Source organism: Pempheris klunzingeri, chromosome 5 (genome assembly GCF_042242105.1).
Source record: "Pempheris klunzingeri isolate RE-2024b chromosome 5, fPemKlu1.hap1, whole genome shotgun sequence".
NCBI classification, from domain to species: domain Eukaryota; kingdom Metazoa; phylum Chordata; class Actinopteri; order Acropomatiformes; family Pempheridae; genus Pempheris; species Pempheris klunzingeri.
The window spans coordinates 19,702,635-19,723,812 of record NC_092016.1 but is presented as its reverse complement, the minus strand read 5'-3'; the positions used below and the strand labels follow the sequence as shown (position 1 = coordinate 19,723,812).

Below are 21,178 nucleotides of genomic sequence, written 5' to 3'. Positions count from 1 at the left end.
CAGCCTCAACGCTGAGTCCACATCCTCTTTATTTTTCAAATTCTACACTGTTGGCAGTTCTTCTGGTACTGTATTGCTTTAGCACTTGTACTTGTGCTGCACATTTGGAGATCAGCATGTTTTCAGAAAAAATTATATGCATTTAACAGAGAGCTCTTACTTGGCTGCACTTGTCTCCAGAGTGTAGGTCTTGTTGTCCCAGTCATCGGGATCTGGGGCATACACCTTCCCCAGTGCCGCATTTGCCATCCTTCCTGTTCAAGGTAAACACACACACACACACACACACACACACACGCACACATGCATTGATTCCGTCTGGACTGAATCTGCTGATGCCAACACTTATCTTTTCGTCCCTCTCTTCTCCTTATCTTGCATTCTTGTGTTCTGTTCTACTTATTATGCTCATAACTGTGGAGCGCCACTGCTGGAATGAATACGCTCTCAGTGCTCCACTTCAGAGAGCGTGGAGCTTAAGGAAGCAAGGCTATCTCAGTATGGATTATGTTATTATCGACCTGCAGTGCCAGAGTACTGCAGCTGGGTAAACAATGGCAGCCTGGATGAGTCACGGCGCTCCTGTTTTCTACAATTACCAAAACTGCCATGTACCTGAGTGTGCGGTTAAAACACTTACAAACCAACATACCTACCCAACTTACCCGGAGGGTAAAAAAAAACACAAACAAAATAAGAGGAATCATGATCCTTATCATAAGGTGATGTTCAGGTGAGCTTTAGGCATTGGGTTGGCATGGGAGGAATGTGCTGATGGCTTGAAAAAGGATTTGACAATGATATTACCATAACAAAACACTGTTAGAATGTAAAAGGAAGAGCGCAATTATGAATTCCAGACTACACAGAGCAGGTATGGGAGTGAAAACTTTTCCCGTCAGCTGTAGCCTCAGTTTCCCCTCTTCACTCAAGCTCTGCCTGCAGTGAAAAGCTCTGTAGCGAACGCGAGGGGCAGAGAGAATGAAATGAGGGGAAGCGAGAAACTCACCCTTGCGGCTATGCACATAGACATCTTTCTCTCCTGTTTGATGGGCGTTATCATTCTGGTCGCCAATGATGATTGTGAGCGTGTTTGTGGCTGTCATTGGCGGATCACCACTGTCAATCATAATCACCGGCAAGTGGAACTCGCTGTGCCTTTCCCTGTCGAATGTCCGCAGGGCAGTGAGTGTGGCGGACCCGTTCCCGTGATCCTGCAGGTGGAAGTCAGCAGAGTAAAGTGAGGGCAGGGAGAGAAAAAAAGGAGGCCCGTGCTCTGGGGAGTCTCTGTCCACAACATGAAGCAGAGTTGAGCTCCTGTTGAGCCAGACCACTTGAGGTGCTGGACTGTTCTCCCACAGCACAGGAGTGTAACCTGTCTCCAGCTCTGGCCCGTTGTCATTCATGTCTAGCAGAGGCAAGTGGACCGTGACACTGCCAGTCAGTGCTGGGGTACCCCGGTCTGTCGCCATGACAACCAGCTCATAACCTGCCACCGTCTCCCTGTCCAACGGCCTGGCGACTGTGACCAACCCAGCACGGCTAACAGTAAAATGTCCAAATGGGTCAGACTGAGGGAGAATGCTGTACACAATGTCCCCATTAAGGCCCGAGTCAGAGTCAGTGGCTACGACCTGAATGATGCTGTTTCCCACAGTTGCGTCCTCAGATAAAGGGGAGAGCATGTGGGAGCTCGGGGCAAAAACGGGTGCATTGTCATTCTCATCCTCCACTTGAACCAGACAGTGGATGAGGCTGGAGAAGTCAGAGTCCTCCACCTTGACGGTAAGGTTAAAGCGCTGCTCCCCTGGCTTCTCAAAGTCCAGCTTCTTTTTCAGTCTCAGAGTGCCCGTCTGCTCCAGTCTGTGGCTGACCATGTAGAATCGCTGATCCGGGTCCCCTGCCACCACACTGAAGGCCAGCTGTCCATACACACCAGCGTCAGGGTCCACAGCGCTCAACTCCAGAATTGAAGCATCTTCATCAGTGCTTTCAGGCACACGAGCGCCACACCAGTCCTCTCTAAACTTTGGCACATGGTCGTTGATGTCTGTCACCACTACTAAGGTGGTAGCTGTGCCGGTCATACCCCCGCCGTCCCGGGCCTCTACTACCAGTCGGTGGCTGTCAGCAAACTCCCGGTCCAGACCCTCTGCTGCCACAGATATTGTGCCGGTGCTGGAATCAATACTGAACAGCTCCACATTGTTTGCATTCTGTGCATTCTCAATAATCCGGTAGGTAAGGATGGCGTTCAGACCGACGGCTGCATCATCAAAGTCTACCGCTGTCATTTCCACAACAAACGTTCCAGGAGGGGAGTTCTCCACCACGCTACTGTGGCAATTATCAGGCGCACACGTGAAAGTGGGGGCATTGTCATTGATGTCCCACACATTGATAATAACATCAGTAAAGCCAGTAAGTCCCTCGCCCTCTTCGTCTGTTGCCATGACAACGAAGCGCCAGACGGCACGCTCTTCTCGGTCCATGGTGCGTTGGGCATACATCTCCCCTGTGATATCGTTGATCATGAAGTGTGACTCTGCCCCTTGGCCATGAATGGAATACCGGATGGCGCCCTGGTCTGCATCTTTGTCTGGGTCAGTAGCTGTCACCTGTGGAGATAAAGACAACTTCTTAAGAAAATGGATATTCGTTCATCCAGTCAAACCCAAATTACAGCTTCCTCTTATCTCTCCGCAGCCGTCACCTCTTCCTCTTTGCTTCTGGATTTTTCAGACAGCCCGTTTAAGTGTTCCTGACCACCTAAATTAATGCAATGAGCTCTGATCAGGCATGTTTCTTGCATCAGGCCTCAGAGTGGGTCTGACAGCTTTACTGCCAAGATTCCCCGCACAAGATTCATCGCTACTGTCTTTCTTACTTAGTAGAATATTAATTCTTTAATGTGTCAAAGTACGGTAGTGTATGAACAACAGGCGATGCACTGAAAGAACACATTACACTAAGAAACTGCAAACACAAAAGAGCCTCCTCAGACAACTAAACTTAGAGCAGATTCTGAGAGGCACTTGAAATTCAAAAAAGGAGATCTAAAGATAATTACAGGTTCATGGGTTACAGTAATTACTGAAAACAATGCAGCCTAAACCCTCTTAGCAGTAAGCATCTCAGCCTCTCACCTGTAGTACAAACACAGGTGACCCATCAAGCTCCTCTGTGACAGATCCGTAGTACTCATTCATGGAGAACACGGGTGCCTCATCATTCTTATTAACCACAGTAACCACCACAGCCGCATAGTCTTCCCACTTCCCGTCGGAGGCGAGGACCAGCAGCTTGTATCTCTTCTGCTGTTCATAGTCCAGTGGTTGTGCAATAAAGATCGTCCCCACCTCTGGCTCGATGTCAAAAACACCACCTTTGTTGCCAGATGTGATCTGGTAGCGCAGCTTGGCGTTGGCTCCTGTAGCAGGAATTCAAATATGCACAATTGGGAAAATGAAATCCCTGTCCCCATTCAATTTTGTAGCAAGGTTACTGCAATCTAAAGGTAAAACGTAAGTGCAGCAACATTTTAAAGGTGTTGTACGGCAGGTTGCTGCTGGCGTCATTATTCCTTCAGTCTCCACATGCTGATTACTACTCTCTTACTTTGAGTGGAAGAACTATCATTCTAGCAACAGCAGAACGGCATAACCACAGGGGTATTACACCTCATTTCCTCTGAGACCTGAGCATTAGTAGGTTTTCATGTATCCCTTTCTTGTTTTGATTACTTAATTAAATGGAAACGTTGTACCTCGTCTCCTCGGCTTTAATCAGATACTAATTAAAAAAGAGTGCAGTAAAAAGTAAAAGGGAGCATGAGAGTAAAAAGCAGCATACAGTTATGCACTCTGAAAGTACCCTCTTGGGAATGATTCTGAGGCCCAAGAGAGGCTGTAGGGGGGATGTAGTTTAGTAAAAAGGAAGTCAATATCTGAACTTATCTACTGTGTCTCCATGGAGACCATCCAGTGTAACGGTTTAACACTGGAATAGATAAGATAATCTCCTGGAATGGACAGTCTTTGCTTTCAATCATCCTGTTGGGTTAAAGTAGCTGCAATCCCATGTAAATACACTAATCTGTACTATTAACACAACCCTAGCTGACAAAGTGCTCTCTGCCTCCCACAGGGATCTGGCAGGCTTACAGCAGTCAAGTCCAGGGTGGAGTTTTTAAACAAGACAGATTGAACGTAGCCTCTCAGACACAAGTGCAACAGTATTGCAACTTTAATATTGGGGGCTGGGTGTTATTCCACAGCTATTCATCATTAGTGCTGCAGCCCAGCCTAAGCTGCACCCCCGCTCGCCATAAATACTTGATTAACGGACCTAAACATGCCTGATGAAGGGATCTTAGGCTACTGCTGTACAGAGGATGAGCAATTGCTTTATTGGTTAAATCCCGCCCACCTACTGTGTGGGAGCGTGTCACTCTTTTTGGAACATATGTGCTACAGTGCATTACCAAGCCCTCAAATGACTACTGCTAAATCTAGTGCACCACACATGATTTCACCACAGCAGGATTTCAGCAGAGCTCAGGCCAGATTGGTGAAGACTGCCCACAGGGTCACTTTATGCACACTGCTACAAAATGCAGGCCATCTTGCAAAAAGATGCCTACTTGGCAGATAACCCGCTGCTGGAAAACCAACTAACAGACTGCCAAATTGTTCCTGTTATTTCAAGAAAGAGAGTCTAGTGAAAAATAAAAAAGTGCAATCGGGAAACTTCTGAAAACTTTCAAAGTGTCTCTGAGAAACTTTCATATTGGTTGTGTTTGGTTAGCTTCTTTAACCTTTATTTCTAGGAAGTGGCATCAGTAAAATCTCTTTGGGACCTCCTCAGTCTGCTGCCTCATCAAGCATTACCTTCATCCTCATCATTAGCACTAACGGTGACAACAGCCAGGCCCACATCTGCATTCTCGTCGACACCAACTTCATACAGTCGCTGAGCAAAGACTGGTTTGTTGTCGTTGACGTCGCTGATGAAAACCCTCACATACGCTGTGTCTGCAGGAATGACAGAATGGCAGAAGATTAAACGACGCAGCACACAAACACACAGGCGCGCACACACTTTGCTAAACGCTGTATGTGTGCATTCTCCATCTGTTTATTGATTCTACAATTCATTGTCACTGTTTAGCTGAGAAGAGTCACTTAACCCGACACAATGTGCCTCATTGACATGGAAATCTGAAAAAAAGCATTATTCACAAAGATGTGCTGTAAATTACATAAATTATTCATTTTGTCGAGAGTTTATTGTTTTAACAGGGGTAGCTGTTTCAAGAGAAAGAATAACACGAACGGGGCTAAACCTTTTCAACAAGCTGCTTTTTTGCACAGGATAGATAAAGAACCTCTACTGGGAAGGTTAAATATTTATAAGATGACAAGTGTTTGTGTCTTATCTGTGCTCTCCTCATTACGCTGTTTATTTCTTTAGTTATAAAGAGTAAATTATCTCCTCACATAGCGCATGGGTGACATGTTAATTTAGAGCTCGCGCGGTAAGAGATGCTGGTGGTTGAGGATGGCTCTATTTGCTCAGCTTGCTTTTACATTTCCCTCCTACTCTTGGTGTGTCCCAGTGGTGATGCAGCGAGACAGGTAATGTTTGCAGAGGAGATGAGCCCTTCTGGATGTGCGAGATTTGTTGCACAAGACACAGCTTAGGCTCATTGCAAATGCAAAGCAGCCCTGGCAACTCTGGAGAGAAGGCTTTACTGCTCCAAAACATCACCTTTTACCCCTAATACCCTCTTCACAAACACTGGAAAAGACCCACTCCTGAATACAAACGTCATATTACGTTACTCTAGATTCAGACTGTGGTTTTTAACTGCCAAAATGTCACAAAGAGAACATGGCGAACATACACAGAGCATACTGGTTAAATATTTAACGCCGAAAATTAAAAACGGGGAGAAAAAAAAGGGTTTGTTACGAAAAAAGAGAGTAGCAAGAAATCTCAGCTATTCTCACACAGAGGAGGTGAGGCTGTCTGGTCATGGCAGTGGAATAAATCAAATTAAGATTCATTTTTCAAAGTCAATCCCAAGGTGTAAATGAATGTAATGTCGTGCCAATGCAGCCTGTTTAAAACACAGCGCACAGAGGAAGAGCTCCTCATGGATGAGTTTTCAGTATTGCCCTGTGGGCATATAGGGAAAGAACAATGCTGCTATTTATGAATGGGACGTTGCACCGGGCCAGAGGTCACTTCAAAGTTAACTCTGCCAAGTCTTAGAGTTTCTTTGAATTTAACAACAATTAAAACAACCATTTGTATGGCCAAAAAACAGCAGGAATCTGAGGAACTGTCATGATTTATTATTTGCATAGCAATGGTCCTAATCTAGGCTTGAATAGTCTTTGACATTTAGTACGATTTGTTACAGCGAGCCTTGTAATCACTAATCAACACAAGTTATAATTTAGTTGTTTCATTTGTGAGAAACTCTGTGTAAAAATTACATGTTTTTTTCATGGTCAGGAGCAGGACACAGCAGGTTTTTGAACAGACTGAGCAAACTTTGTGAGCTGTAGAGGTTCCGCTACTGTAGGTGGATTTTGTTTCCTTTGGACGGAGCCAGGCTTCCTGTTTCCACATGTTCTAAGTCTTTATGGTAAACTAAGCTAACCAGCTGCTGGAAGTAGCTTCATATTTACCATACGAACACGAGAGAGTGGTGACAGTTTTCTCGCAAGACAATGAAAGCGCATCATTTCCCAAAATGTCAAACTATTGCTTTAATGACATAAGAGAGGAAGTATTTTCAATAATGTTATGCTAGATGAAAAGGTCTGATGTCAATATTGAAATCCTCATAATTTCTAACCTGAGTTGGGCTGCTTGTTCTTGCCAGGTCGCGCTGACTCCTGCCCATCTTCTGACTGAACTTCCAGCAAATAGGAGCTACGGGCCTCACGATCAAACACAGCTTCTGTGTAGATGACCCCAAGTTGTGGGTCTACACGGAACAGATGGTGGTCGCCACTGCTGTCACTCAGCAGAGAGTAAGCAATCTGTGGAGCACAGGAAATTTGAAAGTTTTACTTACAAGAAATAACCTGCAGAAATAGCATAAATTAAAGGCTTTGTAGCTGAAAATGTCAGGAGTCTGTCTTCTCATTACAGGCAAAATGAGATCGATATTTGGATCCCTCGGATATTGTCACAGTAAGTCACACTGCTGCGTTGGTACAGTTCCCAACACTAACTCTGATACAAAAGCTTGCGCTGAGGGATTGTGGTGTGATGTTACAGGATGTTCATTCAAGTCTAACATGGATGGCTTAGCAAAAAGGGAAAAGGGGTTTGGAGATGTGGTTGAAAATCTGTTCATTTTTTTTGTTCCTGCACAATGTGAATACAAATAGATGAGCACAAACCTCTCCATTAAGACCCAGATCTTTGTCATGAGCAGACACTTGGAGAACCGAAGTTCCTATCTGGGCTCCTTCTGTTACTGAGGCCTCGTAGATGGAGGAGGTGAAAAATGGCACGTTGTCATTGACATCTTGGGAGAGAAAAAGGATTTAGTAGCGAGTTCAAAATGTGTTAATTTCCAGGTAGTAATTAGGTAATAAATCCTCTGGCATCCAAAGCTTTAGCCTCTGTAGCACATTAAAGATTTAGGGGTTTGATTTTCTGAAGAAATAACACAACTGCAACACAATTTACTGGAGCTGCTGACATCTGAATTCTGGATGTTGGACTTCTTGACGTGCACACGAACATCATACGCAAAATACATAAAATATGTAATTCTGATCATTATATACAGTATATCATCATATTTTATAGCATAATAATACTACATAAGTCAATTGATAGTAGTGCTGTTAATATTAGCATTTTTAAAAAAAAGTAAATTATTACTATTACTATTATTATTATTACTATTATTAAGGCAGCTGCGTTTTGTTTAATCCAAACCCCACGTGTCAATTTCAAATGGTGTATCAGTGTATTTCTGCCAAAGGTAATATGAATTTCATTTAAATCTGTTTTTCCAGCTGTATTGGTGTCACACGTGAAACAGTTTTTCTTTGTGATTTCCTTTTCTCTTGTGTCTCCTCTGCGTCCCTGTGTGATTCTGTGTGTGTGTGTGTGTGTGTGTGTGTGTGAAGTAGGCATGGCATTCCATTCATTCTCATGGCTCCCTAACAACTATTCAGCCTACACGTGAAACCTGTATAATCAGAAGACTGTGGAATAAGAGACAGCAGATAGAACAGAGCCTACAGATCTTACAGTGGTTTGTCTCATGCTGTCTTTGCTCATCAGATACCAGGTGCTACGGAGGTGTTGCAGAAGTTTTAGCACATATGAGAAATGATTCCTTCTCAGCTGATATCTGATTTTAATGGCCTTGATGGTTTCGAAATTCAACTGGCACTTTGACATACAAGCCTGGGTTTTCTTCTTATTTTTGTTAGTGCACGTAAGAAATCAGCCTGTCGTGCTGACAGTTAGAGAAGAATCTGCGGTTAAAGTTAAAAAATTCAACAACAGCATATGTATTAAAGTAGACTTCCTTTGTGTTAATTCTACATTCATGCTGCAATTTTACATTTAAATATCCATTACTTCAAGCTCTAGTCTTAACTAAGAGCTAAAGATTTATTAATCGCGTTTAATTACAACAAACAATTGTGCAATTAATTAGTTTTTTAAATGGATAGACAGCCTCGTTATATACTGTATGTGTCAGTGTCAACCCATGGATTCTAACAGCTGACAGTTTTTGATTAATTTCATTAGCCAGCAGCTAATCATCACTCACTACAGTCAATTACAGCATATACTAAATATAAATGCAATAAAATCTGAAAATACAGTACAAATCACACCTGTAATATTGATATAAACTGTAGTGAAAGCTGCGAGAGGCACTGCGGCCACATTCTGCGCTCGAACCCGGAGTGAGAAAAATGGTGTGGTCTCATAGTCCAGCGGCTCGGACACCAGGATGGACGCAGAGCCATCTTCCCGGTTGGGGGAGAGGTAGAAACGAACTGGCATGTTTGTCTCGGGTACCATTCCATCCTCCAGGTTATAGGTCACCCTCGGGTCACCCAGCTGAGAGGTCGCCTTGATTGTCTGGAAAGGATGAGAAGTATCATGACTCAACTCTTATAATGTCGTACATCCCAGTCAACTCTCGTCCTGCAAAGGAACATTTGGGGAAATATGCTTATTTGCTTTCTTGCAGAGAGTGAGATGAGCACATCAGCACATCTCCACGAGATGCCAGGAGATGCTTAGCTTAGCCTGACAAACAAAAAGACTCCACTGGGTGCTTGGTAATCTCATCGTTACAACCAGACTCCAGCAGCATGTAGCTCTCAACAAAAACACTCCTTGCCTTTTTTACATTTCTGCTTGTGAACAGATGAAATAAAAGAAAACTAAAGTGTTAATTATTAAGCTCTACAGAAAGTGTCTTAATTTTAATGCCAGGATAGCTGTGTCCTCCTTCTTTTGGTCTTTTTTGCGAGCTATGCTAATTGTCATGCTTGACACTTTGAGCTGCCAACCCACCAAAAACAAAGAAATTATTCTGGGCTTAAAGGAAAAGTTTAACATTTGGGGAAATGTACTTATTTACAGAGCCCTAGAGCGGCCATAGATGGAAAAATATAATAATTTTGCACGTTTTAATTAATCACATTTTTAATTAATTAGTACGCTTGGGACGCCATTACTACATTGTATTTTTACATAGCAAATAGTTGTTTGTTGCTGTATTGTAAATCTCATATGCAGAACCTTTAACAAGGATTCTCTTTGAGGTAGGTCAAGTAACATCTGCTCACATACGATAGGCTACTTAATAACTAGGTCAGACCACATTTGTGGTTTGCAGCCTGACCGAGGCAGAGGTTATGCCAGGTTTTGATTACAATTATTGTGATGATTGATTACGAGAAAGAAGCAGCAGGATGAGAACCAAACCTGTTGTTGAACCTGCGCTGAAATAACCTCTCTACGTGAATTCCCCTGTGAAGACCTTGGAAAATAAGGAGATTTTTATGCACTCCAGATTGACAGCTATATAGTTTTCAAAGGAGACATTTTGAATGGATTTAATTAGCCTCGAGTCATGAAACTTGCTGAGCACATGCGATCCAGCGACAGATTTCTCTAACACCATCAAACTAAAACACGTTTACAGATTTTTCAGCACACTGACAAGCTTTCAAAGGCGTATGTGGAGCACAAAGAGAACACAGAGTCTGAATAATGCTCAAGACTGTGCACTAATCCAGGGGAGTAAGCAAACAAACATTCAACTGGTTCAATTACAGCAACTCAAAATGGCAAGGGATAGAGAGATCATCTTAACAACACGTGTTCTAATATATACAGTGTTTCTGCAATCTAAGTTACATGCACACGCACCACTATGGGAGTGTCCCTGGCGGTGTTTTCAGGGATGATGACGCTGTAGCTCTCCTCCTCCCACTGTGGGGGCTGGTTCTTCACGTTGGTGATGGTGACTGCCAGCTCCACTGAAGTGCTTCGGTTTCCCCCATCAGTGGCCATGATGTCCCGAGTGATATAGGTTCTCTGTGATCAACAGAAACGGCTCACTAAACTTATCATCACGGTATTTAGAGCTGAAACGATGAGTTGAGTAACGGATACTCGATTGACAATAAATCAATGAACAACTAAAATTGCTTGCGATTTGGAAAATACGCATTTATCAACACCCCTGATGTATCAGAGAAATAGTAATAAACTTAACCAAAAGTCATCTTGCTGTTATCTGACTGTCTTCAGCTTGCTCTTTGGCAGTGGGCCGATGGAGACGGGCCAATGACAGCAGATAGCAGCAATAACAACTAACTGTGTGGAGCTCAGTGTCTAAATAGACCTCTCTATTATATGAATAGCTGTAGCTCAGAATGATCAACTCATGATCATGCAGTAATGGCTGCTGAAGTTCCCGCCTTAACCTAAACTGTTGTTTGAACTCTATTGAGGAAATCATTTATTTAGGATAAGCACACAAGAAGCAGCAGTGTGAGCCTTGTAAACATTTATTAAGCTATAACTTAGGTTGCAAAAGCTCTTCTACTTTTGCTATTGCGCTATAATTGAACCGCTAGGAAATAAAAGGGTAAATTTGACTGAGGAAGTGTATTTCATAAAAGTGGACACTGCAGGGAAAGCTGAAAATTTCCTTAAGAGGTCATTAGAGTGTTTGATTCTGTTTATCTAAATTAGACAATGTGTAAAACCAACATTATGGTCATACCGGAGTGGAGAAGAAAACCCTCTAACGGACCTCTTTTTGCCCACACGAGGTAATTTTAATTCATTCTAACCACTCAAAGTAAAAGATAATGCAAGTCATAGTTATACCACTTTGTTAATGAAAAATTGCTCAAATAAGAATTCAATTGTTACGATTTAACGATTCAACCATCAGCTGCATTATTCTATTAATGCAAACCACAGCCTAGCCACTCTATTATTGTGCTGCAGTAGTCAGATAAAAAAGAAATCTCACTTAACTTCAGAATTACATTTTCTATTCCCGGGACAATCCAATTAGTATTTATGAACAAGTACAACTCTTTTCCAAAGCTCGATATCAGAGAACAAAGATCGTAATCTGTCATGTCCAATGTGGACCCAGCAGCTGCTGCTTTTACAATAAATGAATGACTGACTGACTTTGTAGTAACGTCCAGCCAAGGTTTAAAATCAAATTAGCACTAATAGTGTCTGATCTAAACCAGAAAATATCCATAAAACATTCTGGATACAGTCGAGGCAACCTCTCCCCACATTTTCCACTTAATTCTCCGCGGAGCTGTACTGTACAGTATGTTGACAATGCTTGAGGCTGCCTCCGGCTGTACTGTCTTAGGGCATGAGAATAACCACTGTTGTTAAATGGTCTATCTCTTTCATATTCCACAGAAAGGCTGCAGGTCATTTGGGAACTGTGCTGCACACTTTACTGAGAATTGTGGCGTGAAAATGTGGTCTTAATACTTATTCATTGTAATCAGAACCTGTGATGAGAAAATCAAAATAGGACAATGTCTCAGACCAACTGAGACATTTAACATTTAATGAGGGGCTTTTACAATCTTAGTTACAGCACAAAGATTGATTCAAATAGCTGCTGAAGCAACTCTTAAATATGCAACAGCTTTGTTCAGCGAGGTCTGGGGCTTAACGCCTTCAATTTTGCATGAAGTCAGCGACAAAATTGCAAGAGACTAGAACACCAGTGTGCTAAAAAGTATGCTAAATAATAAACAGCTCTATAGTGCTATAGTAAGTATCTAGCCAAAGAACAACTTCTACATTTGAATAAGTGAAAGAGGAATATTAGGAGGAAGAGCACAAACTTGAAAGTCTACAACAAAGAAAATGTTACATCACTGAAACTCTGAAACAGTAAATCACTTAAAGTACATCAGTGAGTTGACACATATCAACCACTAAATGACAGCTTGCTAGTCCTTACAACTAGTCTTCATGCTGAGCACAATCATTTGAATAATAATAATAATGAAACTAATTCATCTCTTAAGAAGAACTGTTTAATTTATCTTAACAAAAATGATCTTTGAAGCAGGTCCTAAGCATATGGCTTAGTGTGTTAGCTTCTGAGAAGCTGCTAGCTTTGAGGTAACAGTGCTTTGCAAGTTAAATCACACGCATAATCTCTGAGCCTCCAAATCAATTTCAATTAATAGCCTCAAAATATGACTCTTCTAAAGCTGCTGGATGCGGTCAGTGTCCTTATCAAAGCCTCAGATGATGAATTAAAATGAAAAAAGTCTTGAATCCATTATATTAAAGACAGTATAAGAGATGGAGAAAGAGTCCTGGTTCGTGATAATTAGCTTCTTAAAAACCTGTGCCATCCATTTAAGAAGAGCCTGTCTTTTGACAGCTACTGTGGGTTAGAGGATTTTTATGCATATTTGAAGGATAGTCTTTCGTAGCAGTGCAATAAACAGAACCGTAGTCATCAAATATAACCACAGGAATCCCAGGCTGTTACAATCTATTTTTAATAATTTGTTTAGCCTGAATTAGTCTCCCTCCATCTTTTTTCACTGTGGTCTTTCCACATGCAGCACCGCTGGGAGTACACATACCCCAGATTGGAGGTAGCAGGCAGAGGCACTTTGAGGTGACTTGTTCATTAACTTTGTTGACACAGACATACAGGCCACCATGAGATACAGACACTATCGGTGTGTGAGTGTGTGTGTGTGTGTGTGTGTGTGTGTGTGTGTGTGTGTGTGTGCGCGCGCTGGCTGACAGAGAGGCTGCTAATAACTGCTGACTAACCTGTGATATGGGCTGGTTAACGTAGACCCATCCTGTGACAGGGTTGACCTGCAGGTACTCAGGCTGCTCCGTGGACATGAAGTAAGTGATGGCTGCATTAGTGCCAAAGTCGTCATCGTGAGCTGCCACTCGAAGGAAACTGGTACCAACCAAAGTGTCTTCTCTCAGAAAATCTACAGGGGAAAGAAATAATGCATGTCAAAGAGTAGGAATTTATGAGGCTGAGAGCAAAGGATGATAAAGGTCAAACATGAGGGATGTCATGGATATTGGTTATTATGCAAAAACTATTTAGACTATTACCAAGGTGTTTTTTTATATCTATTTCCAATTTTCACACAGAGATGCAATTCATTAAGCAGTGGAAAGGATGATATTTCATTTTTTCCCTAAATAAAACCCAATCTAGAGGCATATTTACTGCATTTACTCTCTAAAAGACATCCTCGATTAAATCAAATTACTAAATTAAAGTGAAAAAGCAGAATAAAAACCCTGCTCACCCTTTTTACCTCAGCATTTTTAAGGTCCTAGTACTGCTACTGCATTAATGACACTAATATATGTATTGCAGTTGTACCAGCATTTATAATTTGTATGAACACTTACACTCGTAGCGTAAATTCTCAAACTTGGGGCTATTATCATTCTGGTCCAGTATTTGGACGGTGAGCTGACAGATGCCGATGAGCGGCTCCTCTGCCCAATCAGTGGCCGTCACTGTAATCGAATACTCTCTCTGCCTCTCCCTGTCGAACCGTCTGGCTGTCACAATCACCCCTGTAAATACAGAGCAAAACATGCACACATGAACTCATATATATATATATGCCCTGGATTGGTTGCCAGTCAATCACAGGGCTGACATATAGAGACAGGCAACCATTCACGCTCACACTCACACCTACAGGAAAAATAAAGTGGCCAATTTAACCTGCATGTCTTTGGACTGTGGGAGGATATAGATATATATGTATATATATATATTTGTATGTGTATATGTATGTGTGTGTGTGTGTGTGTGTGTGTGTGCGTATTCATCCACCCATTAATCCACCCATCTATGCATGCATTCACCCATCCATTAATCCAGCTACCCACCCATCCGTCGATCTATCCATCCACCCATGAGTCAAGAAGTAAAGTAAACAATTATAAATTTATTCTGAGTATGTCGAGCATTTCTTTCAAGTGCAGTGGCTTTCTTATTAAATCTTGAGATGACTGAAAATAGAACAGAAAGAAGAAAATGACTGACAGAATAACATGTTGACGCCACGTGTCGGGACTTCGGAACTGCTGCTATTTGCCTTTTTATTCATAACATAGAACTATGACAGCACTAAATGAAATGTTGAGTGATTGACAGTTTCTTGAATGATCATCAAGGATGTCTATTACAAATAAGATGCAGCATTGACTTACTACTGTAAACTCTGTGCCTAATTGAGACCTATTTTAGCCAGACAATCTGTGACTGCTCTACCTGTGTCTGGATGAATTCTGAAGGCGGGCATGGCGCTGTCTCTGTGCATTAAGCCATATTTAACTTTTCCATTTGCTCCCTCATCTGCATCCACAGCATGCACTTGCAACACAAAAGTCCCCGTTGGCTGATTCTCCAGCACTGAAGCCTCCTCACGATATTGCTGGCACTGAGATAGAGAGAGGGAGGGGGAGAGAAAGAAGGGACAAACAAAAGAAACAATTCTCATATATGAGAATATGCTATTGTGTTAATATGTTGCATCAATGAGAATACAGGGATCAAAGAAAATAAACTCATTAATTAGGTCACATGGGGAGGTACTGTGCATGAAACACAACATAGAAGTTATAGATACAGTTGCCCACATCCATGAAAAAGAAAACACTTGAGCTGATTTCTTTCAAAGAGCCAGCAGTGAGGAGCTTTGTCTTAGCCAGGAATTCAATCCATTTCCCCTAATGAACATATGCCCCAGATAAAGAGCTGCTCTCTGGAGTCTTTCTTTTTTGAAATCAGACATAAATGCTAGCTACTCTTTCAAGAGAATGACCATGAAAGAAGAAAAACAACAGGCGAGGAGATGCGGAGAGGGAGGGAGGTGGATCAAAGGATGTGAGTGAGCGATAGAAAGGAGAATAACGCAAGGGTTAATGGAATGCGATGGCACAGGCAGTGTGGCCTGTAGGTAGCTGTTCATAAAAATCACATAATATCAAACATAAGGTCATGCTACCCCAGATGGTACTGAGGCGTAACTTGATATTTAAACACATCAAGTTGCCAAGACCTCCATCCCACCTAAAAGACCTCCAGCTGAGCATGTGTATGTCTTCTGACGAAGTTCAAGTCATTCCTAATTAAGGGGGAAGTTAATTAAACAGGTATAGTATATTGTGATGATATTGCACTTTTTTTCATAAATTAATTGAAATCCCAACGGAGCGCCTAAAGATAGAGTGGGTGTGCAGGCTAATCAGAACTCTTGGGAAAACAGAGCAGAGAGAGACGGAGGCCAGGGAAATGAGAATGCCAGGGCAAAAATAAGAGCTGGAGAGAGGGATGAGGAGAGGGCGGATTGGAGTGATAGACAGAGGAATAACTGCAGTGCACTGAGAGGATGACGCACGCAGACAGGTAGGTGAGAGAAAAATGTACCAATATTGTTTAAGTACATTCTTTGATTTGAGACTACTCAGTAGTCAGTTCAGGTGGGCAGCTAGTCTGGATATGTTCAAACGTACCAACATCAGCCAGGGCCCTCCTTAAGTCACAGGTGGCTCCCTGACAACTGGTCTTAGCTAAGAAGTAGTACAGCACATGTCAGAACACTTCGGTTTCCATAGGGATATGTAATGTGTTAATTAGTGAGCTTTAGAGGTGCTGGTAGGTGCACTTTATTACCTTTGGACAGAGCCAGGCTAGCTGTTTCCCCCTGTTTCCAGTCTTTATGCTAAACTAAACTAAGCAGCTGCTTGCTTCAGCTGGCTTTTACTGGACTGACATGAGAGTGGTATCAGTCTTCTCATCTAACTCTTAGCAAGAAAGTGAAAGAAATATTTCCAAAAATGTCAAATTACTCCCTTAAAATCTACTGAAAATTCATTAAAGGGAAATTCTGGTCTTTTTTTAACCAAGGTCCCATTCTCATAATTCTGACTTAGCTGAGGATGCTGAGGATCACCTGCGCCAGCTGAGTTATGAATTATGGGAATAAAAAGTTCCAGAGTTTCCCTTTTAAAAAAAAAAGAACCTCACCTGCTCAAATACAGGTTTGTTGTTGTTGACATCATCTACTCCAACGATGACACGAGCGGTGGAGAAGAGAGGGTGCGGCCCACCTGATGCATTGTCGTCTGTGGCCGTCACATTGAGGACATACTCCAGGCCTTGAAGCTTGGGCAGGGGAGTGGAGCGGAGGCGAATCAACCCTACGAAAACCAAAGGACCATTAAATTACACGTTATAAAATATGGTTCCTCCAAAACACGGTAAGCGCAACCATTCCATTAGTCAGTAAGCGGGATGTTATTTCCAATGTGGCCTTGCATGCTGAAGGATGTGCTATCAATAAAAACATGGCAGACGATGCTTACCGGATGCTTTTGTTCTAGAAATCAGGGCTGAGATAGAGAGTGGCAGAGATTTACCTCAGAAGTCCACAGAAAGGTAAAAAAAAATCTGATATGCAGACTAAATCCAAAAACCAATTTCACAGTGGTGATTTTGTCACATTTCTAATCTAATAATTGCATGCTCTCCTCTAAGATGCCCATCCAGCTCAAGCACTTGAGCAAAAACATAAAGTAGTAAGTGACTCGGGTTAGAAGTTAACCAGGCTCAGCAGATGCCTATTAGCTGTTCCTCTCTTCCCCTTTGTCTTCTTTCATGTAACAGTCAAGATCAAAGGTGGGATAAAAGGATGCAGCATCTGAGTCAACATCTTTCTCGTCAACAGTAATACAAAAACATCAGAGGTTGCAGGACGAACAAGCAGCCTGTGATGTGGGGGAAACTCATTAAAGTGAGAGCATCGGGAGGTTTTTTATTCCTCATGTTGTGTTTCTATTCATCTCTTTTCAATGCTCTTGATTAAAGACAACACGGCATGCTGATACACACAGTTGTGAGTGCTTGACTTTCCTCTCTCCCAATTTACTTGTGATCCCGGCTGCCCACAGAGCAGAGAAGCGCCCTGGCTCCTAATGACAATGCGTGACGTTGACAGCACTGCACCACTACATTAAAATAAGTGAACTGTGGGATGTACACGGTAATTCTCCCGGCTTAAATGCCAACCTTGTTTACAAATGCGACATGGGCTCTAGCAGCTATTCAATGAGCCAGCACTCTTCCTATACACAGTAAGTGGGAAGCCTTATAGTGGTTTTCCTGCACCCAAAGGATATCAGCCTTAGCATTTTCTTGCTCTGAGGATACACAGAAAGGGCGGAAAGGAATATAAAAAGATGGCACAATAGAAAGAAGAGCTGGCAGAGCGCAGCCTGAAGATTGTGAGCTGTGATAGAGCAGTTGTTGTGAAATTGAATTGAAAGGGTTGGGTGACAAATGTCACAGCGATTGCTACTGGTTTCGGATCAAAGGGTAAATAAAAAAGATAAACTACGCAGTCACCAATACTAGAAAGCTCAGAAACGTGGGGAACATTCCACTATGTACCTGCAGAAAGAAAAACCAAGTGTGGAAATTTCCTAAATAATGTCATCGTTCATACAGTGGGGCAAAAAAGTATTTAGTCAGCCACCAATTGTGCAAGTTCTCCCACTTAAAAAGATGAGAGAGGCCTGTAATTTTCATCATAGGTACACTTCAACTATGAGAGACAGAATGGGGGGAAAGAATCCAGGAAATCACATTGTAGGATTTTTAATGAATTAATTGGTAAATTCCTCGGTAAAATAAGTATTTGGTCACCTACAAACAAGCAAGATTTCTGGCTCTCACAGACCTGTAACTTCTTCTTTAAGAGGCTCCTCTGTCCTCCACTCGTTACCTGTATTAATGGCACCTGTTTGAACTCGTTATCAGTATAAAAGACACCTGTCCACAACCTCAAACAGTCACACTCCAAACTCCACTATGGTCAAGACCAAAGAGCTGTCAAAGGACACCAGAAACAAAATTGTAGACCTGCACCAGGCTGAGAAGACTGAATCTGCAATAGGTAAGCAGCTTGGTGTGAAGAAATCAACTGTGGGAGCAATTATTAGAAAATGGAAGACATATAAGACCACTGATAATCTCCCTCGATCTGGGGCTCCACGCAAGATCTCACCCCGTGGGGTCAAAATGATCACAAGAATGACCTGCAGAGAGCTGGGACCAAAGTAACAAAGGCTACCATCAGTAACACACTACGCCGCCAGGGACTCAAATCCTGCAGTGCCAGACGTGTCCCCCTGCTTAAGCCAGTACATGTTCTCATTCTGTCTCTCATAGTTGAAGTGTACCTATGATGAAAATTACAGGCCTCTCTCATCTTTTTAAGTGGGAGAACTTGCACAATTGGTGGCTGACTAAATACTTTTTTGCCCCACTGTATTTATGACCCCAATAATAGAAAGAGCGGCACTCACATTGGAATTACAGCTTTTAATATCAACTTTCAACATCTTTGACTTTGAAAGTAGATAGCATTTATTGCACAACACTTCAGCGGGAATGGATCGGAGAAAACTGAATGTGTGATTTGACTGAAAGCCTGTTATTTAGAGTGAGAGCTGAGATTGTGAGGTCTGGCCGGAAAATTAAGAAGTATCACCTTTCTGGCTGTCGATGACGAAGTTTCCTTCCTCGTTGCCTGCTGTTATGGAGTAGATTATACCATCCCCATCTGGGTCTTTGGCCAGAACGGTGGCGACGAGGGTGTTGGGGCCTGCATCCTCGGAAACAAACGTTCGATAGCTGCAAAGAGGAAGTCAAGTTTAGCAAGTGCGCGAAAGTGAGAAAGCACACATGAAAGTCAATGATTGAAACACACACAGGCGGGAGATACAAATCATTTGCACAGTCCAAAGCATCAGCGGACTGATTAGACTTATGGTTGTGGCTTTTGCTTGTCACTATGATTTAACCTATCCTCTTCACTGGCCAGACCAGAGACAAATGATAATGTCTACTGGGATGTTGAAGTCATTGAACAAATGGTGCTTCCACATCCCCAACCCACTGTGGGCCATTTGATCCAGTGCCTTTTAAAATGTCAACAGTGATTTGCTTGCTCTGTGGTGCTGGGCAGCGAGATGCCCAGCGAGACGCAGGAGACTGATATACCTCTGTGGCACAAAGCACAATGGGGTGGAGATGAACTGCGTGACTTGGAGGACGCAGAGGCAAAGAGAAATGAAAGAGAGCAAAAGCAGGAGAGAGAGAGGAGCAGGTGACAAAAAAGAAGGCTGGAGCCGAAGTGACAGGTAAAGTGATATGTGGGAGTGAGCGAGAAGACAGTGGAGCGGGAGGAGAGAGGATGGCTGATAGACGGAGAGGAGCAGGATATAAGAGGGGGGCGGTGTTCTCACGGAGTTTGAGTTGATTCGTCAGCAGAACTCATCCCCTGTGAGGTTTTGTGCTGTATCGTCTTCTAATGTGCGTGTGTAAGTATATGTGTCTGTGTGTGTGTGTGCGTGCGTGCATGTGTTTAGAAGGGGGCGGGGGGGGGGGGGGGGGGGGCTGTTGGTGTCTGTAATGCGAAGTCAGAGGTGATTGATGGTTTACAGAAGAACGCTGATGGGTGATTCATCTCCACCAGCCGCGGCAGTCTCCGTGGCAACATGAGTGACCTGTAATCTGTCACCCGGCTCAGAGGCCACCTCTCCGCGGCTCTGTGGGATGAGACATATACACTCTCTCGGCTTTTCTCTCTGAAGCATCTCCCTACATCTCAGTGAACTGTGAAGTTGCACTCAGACAGGGTACGCCTGCCCGTCCGCCTGCTGGACTGCATGTCTGGCCATTTGCATTTTCGTACGCTCTCTGCCTTGTCCGTCCCCCTCTTCAATCACTTTTAGCCTCTCTACAACTCATTCAGATGTGAACATGCTACTCTGTCCTCTCACATGTTGGAGTATCTCAATTAGTCTGACTCAGAGATTAATCTCATGAACAGCACAGGGTCCGTCCATCCATCAGGGTGCCTCTGCACGCCTGTCTTTGAGCTGCTTTTGGCGATTCTGTCCTCTTCTGACCTCACAACATTTATCTACATCTCAGTAAGCCACAGTATGACTCCCAACTCACCCCAACTGGCAAAATGCCTGAATTTCTAACTATCTGTCTGCTGCCTGGCATGAGTATTTGTCTGACTGCAGACAGGCTGCTCTGTTTATCTGCATATCTGACTGGCTGTCTCCTGTCTACTCACCGTGTATGTTTTGGTATTCTCTTCTTGCTTGCCCTGCAACCATGTTTCAGTGTGTTCTCCCTCTCAGTTTTATGTTTGTCTGCCTACATTTCAACCTCTCTGCCCCTCTCTTTGTTGGGCTCTATGTCTAGCCACCCACCGAGACTGACACCTGACTATGCAACACGGGCGAGTAACAGAGGTATCCAACAGTCTTCTGTGAAGGTCATTGAAACATGACTGACAGGACAACATGCTTACTTGTTTCGGGGAATAAATGCAGCGGAGCCTCAGTGACAGTTGCTGCCCACCCACTCACACAACTTTGCCAAAAAGGCGGCAGAAGAACACACTGGATAGTATCCGTATGTCAGTCTACCTCACACCTTTGGAGAAGGCCAAAAATAAACCCAAGCCAATGCCATGTGACTGCTCAGTTCTGTTCCAGTTCCTCGGTACAATATTGAACA

General features: G+C 43.0%; 1 protein-coding gene across 1 annotated transcript in view; it reads right to left on the bottom strand.

Annotated features, from left to right (window-relative positions):
• The window catches only part of LOC139201792 (neural-cadherin-like), an 81,931-nt gene that overhangs the window by 25,119 nt on the left and 35,634 nt on the right, over window positions 1-21,178 (bottom strand). Inside the window, exons 7-19 of the mRNA XM_070831216.1 lie at window positions 19,131-19,273; window positions 16,607-16,779; window positions 14,849-15,017; window positions 13,972-14,142; window positions 13,363-13,535; window positions 10,438-10,605; window positions 8,886-9,135; window positions 7,422-7,549; window positions 6,869-7,055; window positions 4,890-5,033; window positions 3,147-3,430; window positions 1,010-2,618; window positions 161-254 (exon numbers count right to left, since the gene is read on the bottom strand). Of these exons, the coding sequence (XP_070687317.1) occupies window positions 161-254; window positions 1,010-2,618; window positions 3,147-3,430; window positions 4,890-5,033; window positions 6,869-7,055; window positions 7,422-7,549; window positions 8,886-9,135; window positions 10,438-10,605; window positions 13,363-13,535; window positions 13,972-14,142; window positions 14,849-15,017; window positions 16,607-16,779; window positions 19,131-19,273 (3,693 nt within the window). The remainder of the gene's footprint in view (window positions 1-160; window positions 255-1,009; window positions 2,619-3,146; window positions 3,431-4,889; window positions 5,034-6,868; window positions 7,056-7,421; window positions 7,550-8,885; window positions 9,136-10,437; window positions 10,606-13,362; window positions 13,536-13,971; window positions 14,143-14,848; window positions 15,018-16,606; window positions 16,780-19,130; window positions 19,274-21,178) is intronic.